The sequence below is a fragment of the Bufo gargarizans genome, chromosome 1, assembly GCF_014858855.1.
Source record: "Bufo gargarizans isolate SCDJY-AF-19 chromosome 1, ASM1485885v1, whole genome shotgun sequence".
In the NCBI taxonomy this organism is placed as follows: domain Eukaryota; kingdom Metazoa; phylum Chordata; class Amphibia; order Anura; family Bufonidae; genus Bufo; species Bufo gargarizans.
In genome coordinates this window covers 552695169-552716080 of record NC_058080.1, presented here as the reverse complement: position 1 = coordinate 552716080, position 20912 = coordinate 552695169, and the positions used below count along the sequence as shown (strand labels likewise).

General features: G+C 45.2%; 1 protein-coding gene across 1 annotated transcript in view; it reads right to left on the bottom strand.

The window, feature by feature from the left end:
* The window catches only part of GALNT9 (polypeptide N-acetylgalactosaminyltransferase 9), a 589226-nt gene that overhangs the window by 28732 nt on the left and 539582 nt on the right, over positions 1-20912 (bottom strand). Inside the window, exon 9 of the mRNA XM_044281849.1 lies at positions 5186-5281. Within this exon, the coding sequence (XP_044137784.1) occupies positions 5186-5281 (96 nt within the window). The remainder of the gene's footprint in view (positions 1-5185; positions 5282-20912) is intronic.

The following is a 20912-nucleotide window of genomic DNA, read 5'->3' as shown; positions in this document are numbered from 1 at the left end:
TGTTGGAGCTGCATCAAAGACGGCTGACCCATGCGTCCTGCATGGCAAACGTCTTTCATCTGGTTGTAAGCTGGTTTCTTAAGTCTTCAGCAGCATTAGCACCACTTATGCTATCACTGTCACTGTTGTTTCCTCCCCCTCTGTGAATGGGCCACTATGTTGACTCCTCATGTTGTTCTGGGGCTACTAGTGTCCCTGTTTGGTCTTGCTGACATCACCATTTATTTTACCCTTCTTCTGATCTATCAGAAGAACTGAAAAATTCAAAACACTATGGATCTTGCCTTTGGAGCACCCATAAGGCCTCGATCACACAGTCAGTATTTTGCATCAGGATTTCATCATGATTTGGAATCCAAAAGCAGGAGTGGGTCCAAAACACATGCAAATACTTCCATCACATGACATGTCTGTTTTGGACCAACTCCTGTTGTTGCCTTTCAAAACCTGCTCAATTACTGACCTGGTGAAGGCATTTGCTCAAAAGACAGGATACGTTTCTTTTTGGGTTGTTCTGATGGATCAGAAGAAGGGAAAAATAAACAGTGATGTCAACACAATCTTACTGCTGACACCCTCCCTACTCTATCATGGGGCCACTAAATGCATCAGTGGCTAACAAAATAGTTTATCTATTAATCTATGCTGACGGTGTAAATTGAGACATCTCTCCCACTATAGTAGAATATTTGGCCACTGCGTGCTTAAGTATATTATACCTGAGGCTAACATTGACCTGTTAGACTGAGTTCACACTTCAGCTATTTGGTCAGCTAATTCCAGTATTTAATGTATGGTGAGTCAATATCAGGAGCCAATCCTACTTCCAGATAAGGTATCATAAAAAGATCTGCACCTATTATCTGTTTTTGACCTGTAACTGACCAAATAAGTGAAGTTTGAACATTTCAATGGCCCCACAAAAAAGATAGAGTAAGTCCTATTCTTGTCCACAATCGCGGACAAGAATAGGCATTTCTATATAGGGCTGGCCATGTGTGTTCCACAAATTGTAGAATGTACACGGCTGATATGTGTGTTTTGCGGATCCACAATTTGTGGACCGCAAAACACTTACAGTCGGCTAAATGTAGCCTAACAGTGACAAACAGTTATTTATCAGCTAACTGAAGTGATACAAAAGCATGCGTTTGCACTGCCACAACATGGAATAAAAGAACTTTTTTTTCTCCACTACTTTAATGACACTGCCTCCATGTCCTTCTTTTGTTCCACTAAAGAGTCATTGGGACACAACTCTTTCAGGGGTGCACAGTTTTTTTCCCCCTTTACTAAAGTCTGCTGTATGTTTTTTTTGTAATTAGCTAGGACTGGCCTGCATGATGATCCGCATGTCCATATACTGTATGAGCCCTCCAAGTAACTGTTTCCTTACCAGAAAGGGCTATGTTTCTTACCAGAAAGGGCACTGTTGCTGCAATGCACAGTGATATACACTGAGATACACTCTCCCTGCAGGGCGGGATATAGCTGATTTAACGCACTTTGTGATAAATTAATTCGGAATGAAGCTAATTTCTTGCAGAATGCTGTGTAAATGATCATGTTCTCCCTATAATTGTTCTGAGCAGGGTTGGCTCTTCCTGGTATGGATCTGGAGAACTGCATTTTCTGATATGACCAATCAGCTGTTCCCTCTCCCATCTCACAGCATGAGTCTCACACGTAAAAGAAAAGCAACAAAATATTTTTAAAAGGGTTATGCCGTGATTAATGTAAAAGATGAAAATCATATATTACATAATAACCTATTCCAGCAGACCCAGCCCTATACCTCGCATGGGTCCAGAGATCTCCACATACACTGCTCCAATTGCTCTGCTAGATCTTTTTCAGGATGACAGCTCAGGGAACATGTCATTTTTGCTGCAGCTCTCTTTCTGTAACTGTCACAGCTTCTTACAGAACATATGGCTGGTGACAGCTGAAGATTTCACCAGCTCAGTGAGATAAACAAAAAAGAAGAAAAAGAACAAACAGCAGGTGACACTTTACAGACACAGTCTATTGAATAGCTCACTGGCTATACTAAGGCTACTTTCACACTAGCGTTCTTGCGGGATCCGGCAGGGTTCAGCAAAAGTGCTTCCATTACTGATAATACAACCATCTGCATCAGTTATGAACAGATCCGTTTGTATTATCTTTAACATAGCCAAGACGGATCAGTCATGAACTCCATTGAAAGTCAATGGGGGACTGTTCCGTTTTCTATTGTGTCAGATTGTGTCAGAGAAAACAGATCCATCCCTATTGACTTGCATTGTGGGTCATGACTAGAGATGAGCGTATTTCTTGAAAATTCGATTCGGCTGATCCGCCAAATTTCACAAAAAAATTTGCTTTGTGATGAATTACTTCGCCACGAAGCGCATTTTTTGTAAGTAGCAGGTGCAATGACAGGGAGCTGTGATAGCGCCTCCCCCGTCATTGTACCCCTCAGATGCCACGTTCATACATGTTCGCGGAATCTGAGTGTACAAACAGTGTGAAATTAACATTAAAAAAAACATTACATCAAACTTACCGCATCCACTTGCGCGTGTTTGGCCGGCCGCCACCATCTTGCTTGAAGATCTCGGCTGAAATTACACGTGCAGCGCGAGATTTCGGCCAAGATCTTCAAGCAAGATGGAGGCGGTAAGATTGAATTTCAGGATTAATCAATTAGCTGACACGAAGCATGAGGAAATTCGACTTATAGGCGAATCGAATAATTCCTGAAATTCGGATCGAATTCCACTTTGTGGGATTCGATTCGCTCATCTCTAGTCATGACAGATCCGTCATGCTCCGCATCCCTGGACGTGCTGCGGTTTGCTCTCCAGTATGAGAACGGAATAGAATGCATTTTGGAGCACTCCGTTCTGTTCAGTTACGTTTTGTCCCCATTGACAACGAATGGGGACAAAACTGAGGCATTTTTCTCCGTATTGAGACCCTATGACGGATCTCAATACCGGAAAATATTAACACTAGTGTGAAATTAGCCTAAATTACATGCAATTGCAAAAATATTCAGGTGCTGGTCTGAAAAATGTAGAATATGCTTTATGACACAACCCCCTTAAATTATGTCTTTTCTCTTTTAGTCACTGTGTTTCGGAGAACTAGCTTTTTAGTGGCTGAAGAAAATTTAGGAGAAGACATTGCATTTTGATTTTTATTAGCACTCATGCCGCAAAAGAACTGTGGTAAAAAAACATGGCATTGGTGGTCTGACTCCCTACACCTACTCCAGTCAGCTGTTTGAAGTGGCAGTAGTACTCCAGTGAGTGAAGTGGCCTCCTCACGGCTTACCAAGTACAGCACCATATTTTGTATTACACATTTGCTTGGTATTGCAGCCCAGGCCCATTCACTTTAATGTGAACGAGCTGGACCTAGGCTATGTGACCAAAAACATGATGTCATTGGCCTAGGAAGAGGCTGCAATGCTCACTGGAGATCTGCAGTCTCTTTTAACATATACCAACCAGCGCTTTACATGTATGGTCCAGGCAGGGACTTTAAAGATTGCACCTGCTCGCAAGGGGAACAGACACCAAAGCCGCCAGGTGCCTGCTGTTTCAAACACCAGGCACCCGGGACTAAGGTCCGCGACAAGCAGTAATGCCGATCGTGAACTTTGAACCCTATAGATGCCATGGTTAAAAGTGAGAGGGCATCTGAGGGAGCAAAAACCCGGATGCGCGTGAGTAGATAAGTTAAGAATTTTTTTTTTTTTTTACTGGATTAACCCCTGAAAGCCCTCAATTTAATCTCAGATGCGATCAGCGATGAACACAGCACCTGAGGGGTTCAATGATGGGAGGGCGGCACGATCGCCATTCCCCATCATTATGTCTGCTACAGAAAAAAGACGACTGAGGGGAGATCTAATTAATATGTATAAATATATCAGGGGGCAGTACAGAGATCTCTCCCATCATCTATTCATTCCCAGGACGGTGACTGTGACGAGGGGACATCCTCTGCGTCTGGAGGAAAGAAGGTTTGTACACAAACATAGAAAAGGATTCTTTACGGTAAGAGCAGTGAGACTATGGAACTCTCTGCCTGAGGAGGTGGTGATGGTGAGTACAATAAAGGAATTCAAGAGGGGCCTGGATGTAGATTGCCTGATTGGAGTCGGGAAGGAATTTTATATTCCCCTAAAGTGGAGAAAATTGGCTTCTACCTCAAAGGGTTTTTTTTTTTTGTTTTTTTTTTTTCTTCCTCTGGATCAACTTGCAGGATAACAGGCCGAACTGGATGGACAAATGTCTTTTTTCGGCCGTATGTACTATGTTACTATGTTACATACAAAGAAATGCACTTTGTCACAAAGTAATTTGTCCCAAAGCAAATTTATTTGTGAAATTAGGCAAAATAGCTGAATCAAATTTTTGATAACCTCGCTCAACACTAGCTACCATGAATGGAGACGAGGCCAGACAAGCATGGCTCTATCCATTCCCTTCAATCAAAAAAATAAAAGTGAGGCTCTATTTATTCACTTCTATGGAAGTTTTAAAAAGAAGTAAAGCATGCTGTGCTACTTTCAGGGGGGCCCATTCTCGAGATAGGAGTGAGTACCTTAGGTGAGATCCACATCTATCAGATTTTATCCAGGCGGGAATATATCTATCATAAATTTCCAGGTAGGTATATCCCTTATAATAAAATGAAAAGTTTACATAGCCCCGCCTACTGGAATTTTATCAAACTTTGAGCTCTAGATAGAAAGTTGTTAGAACTTAAATTGTCTCATGTATCAAGCTCTATTTAAAGGGAACCTGTCACCGGGAATTTGTGTATAGAGCTGAGGACATGGGTTGCTAGCACATCCGTAATACCCAGTTCCCATAGCTCTGTGTGCTTTTATTGAACGATTTGATACATATGCAAATTAACCTGAGATGAGTCTTGTCCCTGAGATGAGTCCAGCGTGGACTCATCTCAGGGACAGGACTCATCTCAGGTTAATTTGCATACGTATCAAATCTTTTTTTTTTTTTTTACACAAAAGCACACAGTATTGCGGATGTGCTAGCGGCCATCTAGCAACCCATGTCCTCAGCTCTATACACAAAATCCCGGTGATAGGTTCCCATTAACATTCAAGCAGACATAGCAGTAAACCTGAAATACGTGTTGCCAAACAGCTCCATGCACCGCTTACCTGGGAGGACATGCCATGGCAAGGGTACAAAATGGCTTTGTTGTCATCTTCAGAACCTTGATCCAAACAATAGCCTGTTGCTTTACTGTTACGAAGCTGAAATAACAAAAAGTCATCAAAAGAGTCAATAACTCTATTAAAGCAGTACAAAAATGACATTACAGAGAAAATTAATTCTATACATATTTTTTTATTACAGTTTACACTTTCACCTTGATGTTTATTGAACATAGTACTTTTGTCACGTACCATACTGCTAGTGCTGAACTGCTCTGCAACAACAAGATGAACCTCATCTTTTGGTTCATACAGTCTGTTCTGCTTCACATTAATTCCATGTACAGTATACTGGCCCATAAATATTCTATTCATGATGTCTTTCTGCTAATAGGGGAAATCCAACCAAAGATGATAATCTGACATGCCATAGATATGTGTCAGAAGATAACATAAATGCAGTTATGTAGTTCACCAGTTTGGACTGTCCAGCTCATGATAAGGCCTCCTGCACACGACCGTATGGCTTTTTCAGTATTTTGCAGTCCGTTTTTCACGGATCCGTTGTTCCATTTTTTTGTTTCAGTAGTGTTTCTGCTTCTTTTCCATTTTGCAGTTCCGTTTTTCCATTTGGTTTCTGTTTTTGACCCGTTTTTTGCGGGTTAAAATTTTTTCAATAGATGTTTCTGAAAAAATTGAACGGATACGGAAGACATACAGATGCATTCCGTATGCATTCTGTTTTTTTTGTGCACCCATTGACTTTAATGGAGCTTCAGATGGTTATTTGCAGGCAATAATAGGACATGTTCTATGTTTGAACGGAACAGAAATACAGAAGCGGAAGGCATACAGAGTACCTTCCGTATTTTTTGCGAATCCATTGAAATGAATGGTTCCGTATACGGAACGTAAAAAAGGAAGGCCTAAGAGAGAGTTCTGACAACTGTACTGCGGTGCAACGGTAATGAGCTGAGTCGTTGTGTCAAATAATCCGATTTTTGGGTACCATTAAAAAAAGATGACAGGTATAATGTATACAGCTACACAATTCAAAGTAAAAGGTTGGAGGGAACTCAAATCTCTGGAGATTATAAGGAGATATAGTACATTATATTCCTATTATAGTACATTTATTATTTAAATTGAGAGTCAACAGAATCATGAAGAATATATAAAATGTAATACATAAAAAAATGATACAATGTGCTCTAATTATATAAGTCCCCTTTCAATAGTCCATATGGAAAGCAGTGCATCAGTACACACTGTGAGATGTATCTAGGGTACAGTGTGTTCAAACTATAATTATACGGATCACCAGTTCCACCTAGACTATTCAGCTGTGGGTATATATTCCCCAAAAATTTTAAAACCTAGGAAATAAGAATAAAAACAAAACAAGAAACAAAAAGCAGATGAGAGCTACTCAGGTTCCTTTGAAAAAACGGCAAGAGGTGCTCCTCCTAAGTCACTGCTATTACCGCTTGTGGTATATCAGCCAATGGTGTTTAATTTTGCCACATGGCTACCCGGAATACAGGCCTCAGCCTCCCGGACCATGAGCCAAGGGACATAGAGCCCAGTTGAAAGCAGCGTTTCCTGCCACCCACTGAGGGAATTCACCCCCACTCAGCTTTTTACACCCTGCGGCCACAATCCGGTTACACTGAAGAAGGCTATTCAGCCGAAAACGTTTTTTTGACTGGAACCGCACCAAATAAAGCTTTGTACTGAAAACTCAAAGTGGAGTACAGGAGTCCTTCTATACTATATATCTGGTTTGGGAACCATCTCCTAATACCCACGCTATCCGATTGGAGAACCATCCAACCTTATAACGCCTTTACATCTGCTTATTATCATTCACTTCTACTCCATTTGCTTGCCAAGATCTTCTCTGTCCCATGAGATTTCAGCAATTTGGTTACACTGTGATCAGTGATCTGCTACAATAACATGGATTGATGCATAAATAGCTAGTGTGATTTTGGGTTCCTCCTTCATTCTTAGCCTTGCTTCAAAGAGATGTTCCTTCTCTGGAATTGTTGTTGATGATGACCATCTATACAGCCAGACTAATGACTGGTTCATGTAATTGTAATGTCTGTCTTCACTCGCGTCTGTTCCAGGACACTTTGTATTTGTCTCATGATCTTGTTTTTAGACATGATAATAGTGATTTGATTGCTGTTAGCAGCCTAGACAGATGTATACTTTCAAAGACAGGTAGTTTTCCTTTGCATTACTCCTTTGCAATTCTGCTGTCTTACATTTCATTGTAGGCATTTATCTATACATTTATCTATATAGATGTCACATCATATTTTTGCTCAAGTTCTGCATTCCATGTATGGGTCTTATGGGAAAATTAGATTGTTAGCATTAATGAAAGCATTAATTAAAGTTTACTCTAGTTTAAGGTCTGTACATTGGTCACAATTTTTGTGTATAGTTTGTAATTATTCATTGTTTGCAGAGTGGCCACCTTTAGAATACAATTTTTTTTAAAGGTAATATACTTTTTAGTTTGCTATTTACATATTATATATTATTTATGCTTACCCCTTTATCTTAAGAATTAATTGTCAAATTGTATTTCTTTATCCTTGATCCTCCCACATTTAAAAAAAAAAATAATGATATACAATTATAATAAACCTTGTATTAAATAGTTCCTAGCGGGTCAACAATAGAAAAAAAATGCAGGATTGTACAGGCCTATTTTGGTGGATTGCAGCAAAAGCGGATGGCTCTATTTCTGCTCACTTATATCATTAAAGCAGTTCTCATTACCATGATGTGCAATGTAATATTACATAAAATAATACAGTTCTATTCTAAGTTTTCACAGCGTTGGAAGGTAGACAGAGCAGACTTAGAAATTCAAGGAGGTTACATTATTGATTTTATAGTACATTGCTTGGCTTAACTCCTTCAAGACCAAGCCAGAATGCATTTAGTTATCCAAGCGATTTTTGTGGCATATTATACTTCATGTTAGTGGTAAATTTGAGTCAATATGTTTTAAATTTATTTATTAAAAAAATCCCAAATTACAGAACATTTTGAAAAATTCCTTATTTTATAAATGTTAATGTTTCTGCTTTTAAGACAGTGATACCTCACAAAATAGTTATTACTTAGCATTCCCAACAAATTGACTTTATGTTGGTATCATCTTAAACATTAGAAGGCTTTGAATTTTAGAAGCAATTTTTTAATTTTTACAGAAAATTTCCAAACCAACTTTTTTAAGGACTAATTTAGTTATGAAGTCAATTTGTGCGGCTTACATAGTAGAAATCGCCTATAATCCCCTCAAAGTATTCAAAACTGTTTAAAAAACACACACATTGTTAACCCTTTAGAAGTTTCATGTAAATTAAAGGAAATAGAGGTGAAATTTCAAAATTTCACTTTTTTTTGCAGATTTCCCATTTTTAATCCATTTCTTCCTGTAATATAAAACAGCAAAAAAAAAAAAAAAAATCAATACTTATCACCCTGATTCTCCAATTTACAGAAACACCCCATATGTGAAAGAGCACCATATGTATTTTTGAGGGCAGATTTCACTGAAATAATTTTAAGTTACCATGTGGTATTTGAAGCCCCGCTGTTGCACCCCTACAGTAGAAACTCCCAAAAGTGACCCAATTTTGGAAACCATGGGTATCATGTGTTTCAGTTTTACATATTTACAGTGTGCATCATGCCGGTGTACATCATGTGATATTTTTAAAGAGCAGGCCATTATGGATGCAGAAATACCTAATAAATTAGCTTGCATCATTCTCAAAGTGCATCATTTCTAAGTGCACTAGAGATATTCAGGAGACTAACTTAGAGCTTTCCACTGTAGTAGAACTTCAGCTGTGTTTTTGGTGGCTACTCAGAAAACTCTGCTTCAAAACAGGTAAGGAATTTGCTAGACAGGTTTTTGCTATTGTCTGATTGCAAATGAGCATAGGGCCATTAAGGTGTTAAATTTGTTGTTGGGGAGGAGCTTTTGTGGGAGTGCGTGTATATATAGCAACATAGTATTAGCTTGCCTAATTATAGCTGGCATCATTCTCAAAGTGCATCATTTCTAAGTGCACTAGAGATATTCAGGAGACTAACTTAGAGCTTTCCACTCTAGTAGAACTTCAGCTGTGTTTTTGGTGGCTAATCAGACACTCTGCTTCATAACAGGTAAGGAATTTGCTATACAGGTTTTTGCTATTGTCTGATTGCAAATGAGCATAGGGCTATTAAGGTGTTAAATTTTTTGTTGAGGAGGAGCTTTTGTGGGAGTGTGTGTATATATAGAAACATAGTATTAGCTTGCCTAAATATAGCTTGCATCATTCTCAAAGTGCAGCATTTCTAAGTGCACTAGAGATATTCAGGAGATACTCAGACGGTAATCTGAAGGTGGATACAATCTAAAATGTAAGTTTTGTTTGTTTGAAATCGTTCCCCTCTTTAAAATGGCAGACCTGGTTCAGTGCAGGAATTGTTGTGCTTTTATTTCATGTTCCACTCTTCAGAGGTTTGGATGCTGTCTGATCTGTAAACAGCTCTCCGTAATGCAGCAGGAGACAGTGGGTGAGGAGCAACCATCTCCTATGCCTAAGGTATGCAAGACTGCAGCCAAAGACAAAAAGGATAAGGTGAGGATTGAAAGTAAACAGCTGTTGTTGGGCGATTCTATCATAAGAGGTGTGAAGTTTGAGGAAAATGGTTTTGTGAGATGTCTCCCTGATGCTACCGCTAGCAGGTACAGACAAGGAATCCTTAATATTGTTAAGCAAGGAAAGAGAGGTGGATGTTATTGTCCATCTTGGGACAAATGATCTGGCTTGCAATGAGGTTTCAAAGGTGTTTCACACACTTGGTAATGATATATGGTAGGTTGCATAGAATTTTTGATTCTCTGCAGTTTTGCCTGTGCATAACATTCAGCATGACAGGCAGATGCACATTAAGGAATTCAATATATGGCTTGGTGAATGGTGTCGGAACCAAGGATTTGGATTTGTGCCTAATGTTAGCTCTAGTTGGAACAGAAAAGGACAGTATACAAAAGATATCACATGAGTAAAGGAGGGGGCGGCACAGTTACACAGTCAGTCCACAAGACAGCAAAGCGGCTCTCAAGGCTGCTGGGAATCTAAACAATCATGGTGGTGCACAGCTGATGACGGCAGGCAAGGCAGTTAAATCACAGTAGAGAAGAAATAAAATACAGCGTCACTCACCGATGTGTTGTTACAACACATCGTTGATTGCCGCTGTATATTCTTTCTTCTCTACTGTAAGTACACGAAAGATGATTTGCATCTTTCTCTCAAGGGAACGAATGTACTCAGTAAACAGTTCAAAGTATTTGCTAAGGCCTCATGCACACAACCGTTTTTTGGGTCTGCATCCAAGCCGCCGTTTTGGTGGTTCGGAGATGCGGACCAATTCACATCAATGGGGCCGCAAAAGATGCGGACAGCACTCCGTGTGCTGTCCGCATCCGTTGCTCCGTTTAGTGGCCCCTCTAAAAAAATATAAAATGTCCTATTCTTTTCCGCGCTTTGCACGGCTGTCCGTGCCGTTGAGCAAATTGCGGAACTCGCACAGACGCCATCATTGTTTTGCGGATCCGCGATTTGCGGACAGCAAAGCACACCACGGTTGTGATGATAGTTTCATTGCCACACTTGCACATTTTATTGTGGCTCACGGAAAAGATCCAGCCAAAGCAGATTGAATCAATCATTAGTGCTAAAGTATCCAACAAAGAAGTTGATCCTGCACTCTGTCAGATTACCAAACATATGATTCATGGCCCCTGTGGACCAAATTACCTGAATCCAGGCTGCATGGACCAGGACAAATGCCAAAAGAGATACCTAAGGCAGTGGTTAGCTAAAACACAGATTTATAGTGATGGCTACCTATTGTATTGCCATAGAAATTCTAGTGAAGGTGGTTTCTCATTTGTCAAAAGGATTAAAGTGTGAGGTCAAACATCAAGCACTCATGATAGTCAATGGTACTATTTGTCACGCATACCAAAATGCATGCTTGAGACTTGCCTTGCTCAACAATGTCCAACAATGGCATGATTGCTTTCAGGAGAGGAGTGATAAACAGATAATCTATCTGTCAAAATCAGAGAGCCGTTTGTGATCATTCTCATATGCTGCCACCCTTGCAAACCTCAGAAGCTCTGGGAACAAATGGCTGAAGATTTCCTGGATCTTACCCAGCAACAATCAAATTATAACTTGCTGTAGTTGTCTACTGCAATGGAGATTCAGGCACACATTTTTTTGGAAGATAAAATCCTGCAAATGATCGGTTTACATTTGTCAAAGTTTGGTTTGCAATTACCACAATGACAAGGTCATCAACAAGCCATGACTTTCTCAAATAACTTATGATCTCAATCAATTGAGACAATATGTAAGAACAAAAGACAGTTTATGAAACACTTCTTCAAAACACTCAAAGCAACACCAGAGGCAAATACTTCCTCAATGCTCCTGAAGGAACTGGAAAAATGTTTCTGATTAGGCCTCATGCACACGACAGTTTATTTTCACGGTCCGCAAAAACGGGGTCCGTAGGTCCGTGATCCGTGACCGTTTTTTCGTCCGTGGGTCTTCCTTGATTTTTGGAGGATCCACGGACATGAAAAAAAAGTCGTTTTGGTGTCTGCCTGGCCGTGCGGAGCCAAACGGATCCGTCCTGAATTACAATGCAAGTCAATGGGGACGGATCCGTTTGACGTTGACACAATATGGTGCCATTTCAAACGGATCCGTCCCCATTGACTTTCAATGTAAAGTCTGGAGTCCCTTTTATACCATCGGATTGGAGTTTTCTCCAATCCGATGGTATATTTTAACTTGAAGCCTCTATGTAAGAATATACTGTCGGATATGAGTTAGATCGTGAAAACTAATTTCCGACAGTATATTCTAACACAGAGGTGTTCCCATGGTGATGGGGACGCTTCTAGTTAGAATATACTACAAACTGTGTACATGACTGCCCCCTGCTGCCTGGCAGCACCCAATCTATTACAGGGGGCCGTGATCAGCCCAATTAACCCCTCAGGTGCCGCACCTGAAGGGGTTAATTGTACTATCATATCCCCCTGTAAGAGATCAGGGCTTCCAGGCAGCAGGGGGCAGACCCCCCCCACTCCCCAGTTTGAATATCATTGGAGATCAGTGCGCCCCCCCTCCCTCCCTCTATTGTAATAATACGTTGGTGGCACAGTGTCTGGCCCCCCGCCCCCCTCCCTCCCTCTATTGTAATAATTTGTTGGTGGCACAGTGTGCGCCCCCCCCTTCGTCCCTCTATTGTAATAATTCGTTGGTGGCACAGTGTGCGCCCCCCCGGCCCCCCCTTTGTCCCTCTATTGTAATAATTCGTTGGTGGCACTGTGTGCGCCCTCCCTCCCTCTATTATTGTAATAATTCGTTGGTGGCACAGAGTGCGCCCCCCCGGCCCCCCCCTTTGTCCCTCTATTGTAATAATTCGTTGGTGGCACTGTGTGCGCCCTCCCTCCCTCTATTGTAATAATTCGTTGGTGGCACTGTGTGGGCCCACCCGGCCCCCCCCTTCCTCCCTCTATTGTAATAATTTGTTGGTGGCACAGTGTGCGCCCCCCCCCTGCACCCCCCTTTGTCCCTCTATTGTAATAAATCATTGGTGGCACTGTGTGCGCCCTCCCTCCCTCTAATGTAATAATTCGTTGGTGGCACTGTGTGCACCCCCCATTGGCCCCCCTCCCTCTATAGCATTAACAACATTGGTGGCCAGTGTGCGGCCTCCCATCTCCCCCCCCGATCATTGGTGGCAGCGGAGTTCCGATCGGAGTCCCAGCTTAATCGCTGGGGCTCCGATCGGTAACCATGGCAACCAGGACGCTACTGCAGCCCTGGTTGCCATGGTTACTTAGCAATAGTACAATAGTAGAAGATTCATACTTACCTGTTGGCTGCTGCGATGTTCGTGTCCGGCCGGGAGCTCCTCCTACTGGTAAGTGACAGTTCATTTAGCAATGCACCGCACAGACCTGTCACTTACCAGTAGGTGGAGCTCCCGGCCGGACACGAACATCGCAGCAGCCAACAGGTAAGTATGAATCTTCTACTATTGTACTATTGCTAAGTAACCATGGCAACCAGGACTGCAGCAGTGTCTTGGTTGCCATGGTTACAGATCGGAGCCCCAGCGATTAAGCTGGGACTCCGATCGGAACTCCGCTGCCACCAATGATCGGGGCGGGGGGGAGATGGGAGGCCGCACACTGGCCACCAAAGTTGTTAATGCTATAGAGGCAGGGGGGGCCGATGGGGGGAGCGCAGACTGTGCCACCAATGAATTATTACAATAGAGGGAGGAAGTGGGGGACGGGGGGGGGGGGCGCACACTGTGCCACCAACGAATTATTACAATAGAGGGAGGGAGGGGGGTGCGGGGGGGAGCGCACACTGTGCCACCAACAAATTATTACAATAGAGGGGGGGGGCGCACTGGCCACCAATGATATTCAAACTGGGGAGGGGGGTCTGCCCCCTGCTGCCTGGCAGCCCTGATCTCTTACAGGGGGATATGATAGTACAATTAACCCCTTCAGGTGCGGCACCTGAAGGGGTTAATTGTGCTGATCACGGCCCCCTATAAGAGATCGGGTGCTGCCAGGCAGCAGGGGGCAGTCTTGTACACAGTTTGTAGTGTATTCTAACTAGAAGCGTCCCCATCACCATGGGAACGCCTCTGTGTTAGAATATACTGTCGGATATGAGTTTTCACAAAGTGAAAACTTAGATCTGAAAAAGCTTTTATGCAGACGGATCTTGGTGTCCGCCTGGCCGTGCGGAGACAAATGGATCCGTCCTGAATTACAATGCAAGTCAATGGGGACGGATCCGTTTGACGTTGACACAATATGGTGCCTTTTCAAACGGATCCGTCCCCATTGACTTTCAATGTAAAGTCTGGAGTCCCTTTTATACCATCGGATTGGAGTTTTCTCCAATCCGATGGTATATTTTAACTTGAAGCGTCCCCATCACCATGGGAACGCCTCTATGTTAGAATATACTGTCGGATATGAGTTAGATTGTGAAAACTCATTTCCGACAGTATATTCTAACACAGAGGCGTTCCCATGGTGATGGGGACGCTTCTAGTTAGAATATACTACAAACTGTGTACATGACTGCCCCCTGCTGCCTGGCAGCACCTGATCTCTTACAGGGGGCCGTGATCAGCCCAATTAACCCCTCAGGTGCCACACCTGAAGGGGTTAATTGTAATATCATATCCCCCTGTAAGAGATCAGGCAGACCCCCCTCCCCAGTTTGAATATCATTGGTGGCCAGTGCGGCCCCCCCTCCCTCCCTCCCTCTATTGTAATAATAGGTTGGTGGCACAGTGTGCGGCCCCCCGCCCCCCCCTCCCTCTATTGTAATAATTTGTTGGTGGCACAGTGTGCGCCCCCCCTTCGTCCCTCTATTGTAATAATTCGTTGGTGGCACAGTGTGCGCCCCCCGGCCCCCCCTTTGTCCCTCTATTGTAATAATTCGTTTGTGGCACTGTGTGCGCCCACCTGGCCCCCCCTTCCTCCCTCTATTGTGATAATTTGTGGGTGACACAGTGTGCGCCCCCCATCGGCCCCCCTCCCTCTATAGCATTAACAACAATGGTGGCCAGTGTGCGGCCTCTCACCCCCCCCCCCCAACGATCATTGGTGGCAGCGGAGTTTCCGATCGGAGTCCCAGCTTAATCGCTGGGGCTCCGATCGGTAACCATGGCAACCAGGACGCTACTGCAACCCTGGTTGCCATGGTTACTTAGCAATAGTACAATAGTAGAAGATTTATACTTACCTGTTGGCAGCTGCGATGTTCGTGTCTGGCCGGGAGCTCCTCCTACTGGTAAGTGACAGTTCATTTAGCAATGCATCGCACAGACCTGTCACTTACCAGTAGGTGGAGCTCCCGGCCGGACACGAACATCGCAGCAGCCAACAGGTAAGTATGAATCTTCTACTATTGTACTATTGCTAAGTAACCATGGCAACCAGGACTGCAGTAGCGTCCTGGTTGCCATGGTTACCGATCGGAGCCCCAGCGATTAAGCTGGGACTCCGATCGGAACTCCGCTGCCACCAATGATCGGGATGGGGGAGATGGAAGGCCGCACACTGGCCACCAATGTTGTTAATGCTATAGAGGGAGGGGGGGCGATGGGGGGTCACACGGTGCCACCAACAAATTATTACAATAGAGGGAGGGGGGGCGATGGGGGGCGCACACTGTGCCACCAACAAATTATTACAATAGAGGGAGGAAGGGGGGGCGGGGGGGGGCACACACTGTGCCACCAACAAATTATTACAATAGAGGGAGGGGGGGTGACGCACTGGCCACCAATGATATTCAAACTGGGGAGGAGGGGGGTCTGCCCCCTGCTGCCTGGCAGCCCTGATCTTTTACAGGGGGATATCATAGTACAATTAACCCCGAAGTGAAAACTTAGATCTGAAAAAGCTTTTATGCAGACGGATCTTCGGATCCGTCTGTATGAAAGTAACCTATGGCCACGGATCACGGACACGGATGCCAATCTTGTGTGCATCCGTGTTCTTTCACGGACCCATTGACTTGAATGGGTCCGTGAACCGTTGTCCGTCAAAAAAATAGGACAGGTCCTATTTTTTTGACGGACAGGATACACGGATCACGGTCTCGGCTGCAAAACGGAGCATTTTCAGATTTTTCCACTGACCCTTTGAAAGTCACTTCTAACCATTGCTAGTGTGAACAGCATCCAAAGATAGTATGGTGATTCCAATCAGTATTGATAGGAATGGTGCTAGTTTTTAAACTCATGTTAGCTTATGTGATACCCCTCCATGTGGGGATTTATTCCCCTCTTATATGGATGTTATATGTATAATTACTTTATTACAACAAGAATTTCATGGGATTGGGGTGTTGGAGGATTTGTTCTGTTTTATAGTTATATCGGTTGAATTTCAGTGTGTTTTTACAAGTCTAAGTGAGCAGTAAAGGGTTAAATGCAAGGAGTGGTTGACATTATAATCACCTGTGTGGCAATGAAAATCCTAATCTGGTTGGTGCAGGTTTTTGCTTCCCAGGTATATAGGAGCGTCATACTTGCATTTACCCCATACCTTGATTAAGATAGAGATTCAAACACGTTGGTGGCGTCACCATTATCTATGTGAAAAAACTGCATTCTTTTAAATTTAAGAAATAAAGACTGAAGATTTTTATTTTTCTCGGTGCTGGACATCTCATACTACTTTTCTGGATCTGTACTGACTGGACTGGGTCCTTGCACGAGACACCATATGTGGAGGTGCTGGCTTACTCTTCTAATCATTGTATATAATTCTGTTAGTACCACAAAAATCCCGGAGAACATGATGCAAACTTATTAAAAGGCATGACAAGTAAAGTTTGCATTGCTTTCCGCGAGGACAAGAGGTCAAAGTTTAAGAGACTGTCCAGTCAGACAAATGCCTTACATGTCAGGGCTGAATAGTTATATTGGCCTCGCAATTCATCCTCATTAGGATCACAGTCACTTCTAAACGGCAGTTGCAGGAGACTTAAGGTCACTGTTCCCCTGTATGGTGTAGGAGAGTACCTGGGGTGGTAGTAGACGGGAGGTACGTGCCACCGGGGGTCCTGGCCCCGGTGGAGTAAGAGCCAGAAAAGTGCATTTTGCAGCGGTTATGCTGTTAACACAGCGGATCCGGGCCGGCTCTTATTGGGAGCAGGCAGATATGCGGGCGGGTGCCTGTCTCCCCACGGTCCAGGCCAGGTTTTGCAGGGAAGGGTTAAAACCTGACCAGCAACAAGGGTGTGGTGTGCAATGTGAAGCTTCTGTGTTCTCTGGCTGTGAGAGTGAGAAGTGGAGGTGAGCTGGGCTGTGTGCTGAGGCCTGTGGAGGACTGTGCAGGATCCTGCAGCTGAAACCAGGAGGGATCCGTGTCCTGTGGCTAGAAGCAAGACCCATGGACTTACTTCACCAAGGAGAAAAAGGTGACATTACTCCTGGCTTTAAATAGACTTTGCTTTATGTGACTGAAACAGGCCTCAAGTAGCCTGCAGCAGGGACTTGCTGTGTTTGAACTATTATTTTGCTGTTGTGTGTGACCACCCTCCCTATGAACTGCACCGTCTTTCACAAATATGCACCGTGTGAATAAACAAAGCATCGTGTTTTACACCAAGACCATTCTGTGTTGCCTCTATACTGCACTCGCTACCACTGCCTACCAGAGCGGATCCCCACAATTGGTGGCTTCAGCGGGCAAACGGCAGTGAGGCCGGAAATTGTGTTGTTTTGACTGTATGTCATATATTAAGCCGGCAAGTTTTGTGGCTCCAGATAAGATGGAGGAGGCCATTAGACACTTGGTGCAAAGTAATGAGGAGGCTACTCGGAGACATGAGGAAGCCCTGAGAGACCAGCGGCAGTTGAATAGTCTAGTGGCCCAGCAACTGGCGACTATGCAAGAGTCCATGCGTGTGTTACAACAACAAGCCGTCCCGGGGGGGACCGCAGTCCTACCTGCTGCCCGGGATAAGGTGCGCTCAGCATTACGAAAGATGGGCCCCGAAGAGGATATCGAGGCGTTCCTGATGGTCTTCGAACGCACTGCGGAACAGGAAAGGTTACCGGCAGAACAGTGGGCCGAAGTAGTGGCGCCATTTTTAGTGGGAGACGCACAAAAGGCCTACTTCGACCTCAGTCAGGAGGAAGCCAAAAGCTATAAGAGGCTGAAGGGGGAGGTGTTTGCTCGTCTTGGGGTTAATACCTATGTGCGTGCACATCGAGTCTACCGGTGGGCCTTCTCCGAGTCCCGGCCTGCTCGGTCCCAGGCCTATGACCTGTTACACCTGGTAAGAAAATGGCTGCAGCCTGAGACATTGAGCCCCTCGCAGATGGTGGAACGGGTGGTGGTCGATCGTTTGGTGCGCACACTGCCAAGGGCCATACAGCGCTGGGTTGGTCAGGGAGACCCCGGCAACCTGGATCAGTTAGTAAGCCTTGTCGAGAGGTATGTGGCAACCCAGGACTTGGTGCGGGACTCAACGCAGGCGCAGGAATCCCGTCGGGCTCCCTCTCAGGCTAGGGATCCGGAAAAAGGGACCCAACCACAAAGGGGGGGGAAGACTAGTCCTACTCCAGGGAAGAGAGACCGGGGAGGGACCACGGGGATTCAATGTTGGCACTGCCACGGCCTGGGACATAGGGCAGCGAACTGTCCTCAAACACCTGAACCCATGGACTGCGGGTTCGCTTGCCAATGCTCTTTCTTTGCCCTGCCTGTATGTACCGCGGATGCCAGGCCGACCACCGATATGCCACCTCTGTGCCAAGTCTTGGTCGATGGGCATCCGATTAATGCTTTGCTGGACTCTGGGAGCCTGGTGACCCTAGTGCATGAGTCCTTAGTGTCTGAGACACTCCCAGAGAAGCAAACCCTGTCCATTGTCTGTATCCATGGGGACCGCCGGGAGTACCCCACTGCCAGGATTACCATGTCCGTGTTGGGCAAAGAGGTGCAGCATGTCATCGGAGTGGGACGCCAAATCCCTTATGCCGCCATACTGGGAAGGGATTTTCCTTTGTTCTGGACTCTATGGAAGAGCAATATGCCTTCCCTTAGGGACAGACGACAATCGGGCCCAGTGCCCGAGGATCCCGATGCAGGGATACCAGCTGTAGGGGTCACCACATCACCTGTAGAGTGTCATCCCGATAGGTTTCCCCTAGAGGTGTTGGCAGGCGAATCCGTGGAAACCCCGTCCATCCCAGACCTGGAGGTATCCCGTGACACGTTCGGGACCGCCCAGCTCCAGGATCCGACATTATTACGGGCGAGGGAAGGGGTGACAGTGGTAAATGGGGTGGCTCAGCACCCAGGGGCCGACTCGGTGTTTCCCCATCTGGCTTTTAACCAGGACCTGCTGTATAGGGTGTACAAAGTGCAGCACGAGGTAGTGGAGCAGCTGGTGGTACCCCAGCCATACCGCCGTGTGGTACTGGACTTGGCCCACTCCCACGTGCTGGGAGGACATTTGGGCGTAAAAAAAAACCAAGAGCGGATTCTGCAAAGGTTCTATTGGCCCGGGGTTTATGAGGAGGTCAAAAGGTTTTGCCAATCCTGTCCAGTGTGTCAGATGACGAGCCCCCAGCCCCACTATCGCAGTCCCCTAGTACCCATGCCCATCATCGAGGTCCCCTTCGAAAGAATAGGGATGGATCTGGTAGGCCCCATAAACAAGTCGGCCAGAGGGCACCAGCATATCTTGGTGGTCTTAGACTATGCCACCAGATATCCTGAAGCGATCCCACTACGTCATACTTCTGCTAAGCTCATAGCTAAAGAACTCATGGGTATGTTCGCAAGGGTGGGGATTCCAAAAGAGATCCTGACCGACCAGGGGACGCCCTTCATGTCTAAGGTGACGAGGGAGCTCTGCAAGCTTTTAGGGGTTAAACGGTTGCACACGTCCGTATACCATCCTCAGACCGACGGACTAGTGGAACGCTTTAACAAAACCCTAAAAACTATGCTTAAAAGAACCGTAGCCAAAGACGGAAAGGATTGGGACCTGTTGCTGCCGTACGTATTGTTCGCAGTGCGAGAAGTGCCCCAGGCATCTACGGGATTCTCGCCCTTCGAGCTATTATACGGTCGACGGCCAAGAGGGTTGCTGGACATCGCTAAAGAGGCGTGGGAGCAACAGCCCACCCCCCACAAGAGTATTATAGAGCATATAGAAAAGATGCAGGACCGTATAGAGAAAGTCCTACCAATCGTCCGGGAACACATGGAAGCCGCCCAACTGGCACAGAGCCGGGTATACAACCGGAGTGCCCAGGTCCGGACATTTAACCCGGGTGACCGGGTACTGGTGCTAGTCCCCACCATTGACAGTAAGTTTTTGGCACGGTGGCAAGGTCCCTACGAGGTGAAAGAGAAGGTAGGGTCAGTGAATTACAAGATATCCCAGCCAGGCCGGCGGAAGCCAGAACAAGTATATCATGTAAATTTACTGAAATCGTGGAGAGATAGGGAGTGTCTCATTGGGGACAGCCCAAGCACTGTCTTGTCTGCGGGGAAGATCCCAGCTCCACCCGAGGTCCCGGAGGGCACCTCCGCGGTAAAGATAGCGGGTGGTCTGTCGACTAAACAAGCTCAGGAAGCCAAAGAGTTGGTGAGTCGAAATAGGGACGTATTCTCTGAGCTTCCTGGTCGAACTTTGGTAGTCCGACATGACATCGTCACCGAGCCCCACGTCAGGGTACGGTTAAAGCCGTATCGTGTACCGGAGGCCCGGCGACAGGCCATTTCAGAAGAAGTAAGGTCCATGTTGAGGTTAGGGGTGATTGAGGAGTCAAGGAGCGAGTGGGCCAGCCCCATAGTCCTCATCCCAAAACCTGACGGTACTCTGCGCTTCTGCAATGACTTTAGAAAGCTCAACGAAGTGTCGAAATTCGATGCCTACCCCATGCCCCGGGTAGACGAGCTCATAGAACGGCTAGGGAAAGCTCGCTATTTCTCGGTCCTCGACCTCACAAAAGGATATTGGCAGGTGCCTCTCACGGAGGCGGCAAAGGAGAAGACTGCCTTTGTCACCCCCGAGGGGTTATTTCAGTACCAAGTTTTGCCCTTTGGCCTACA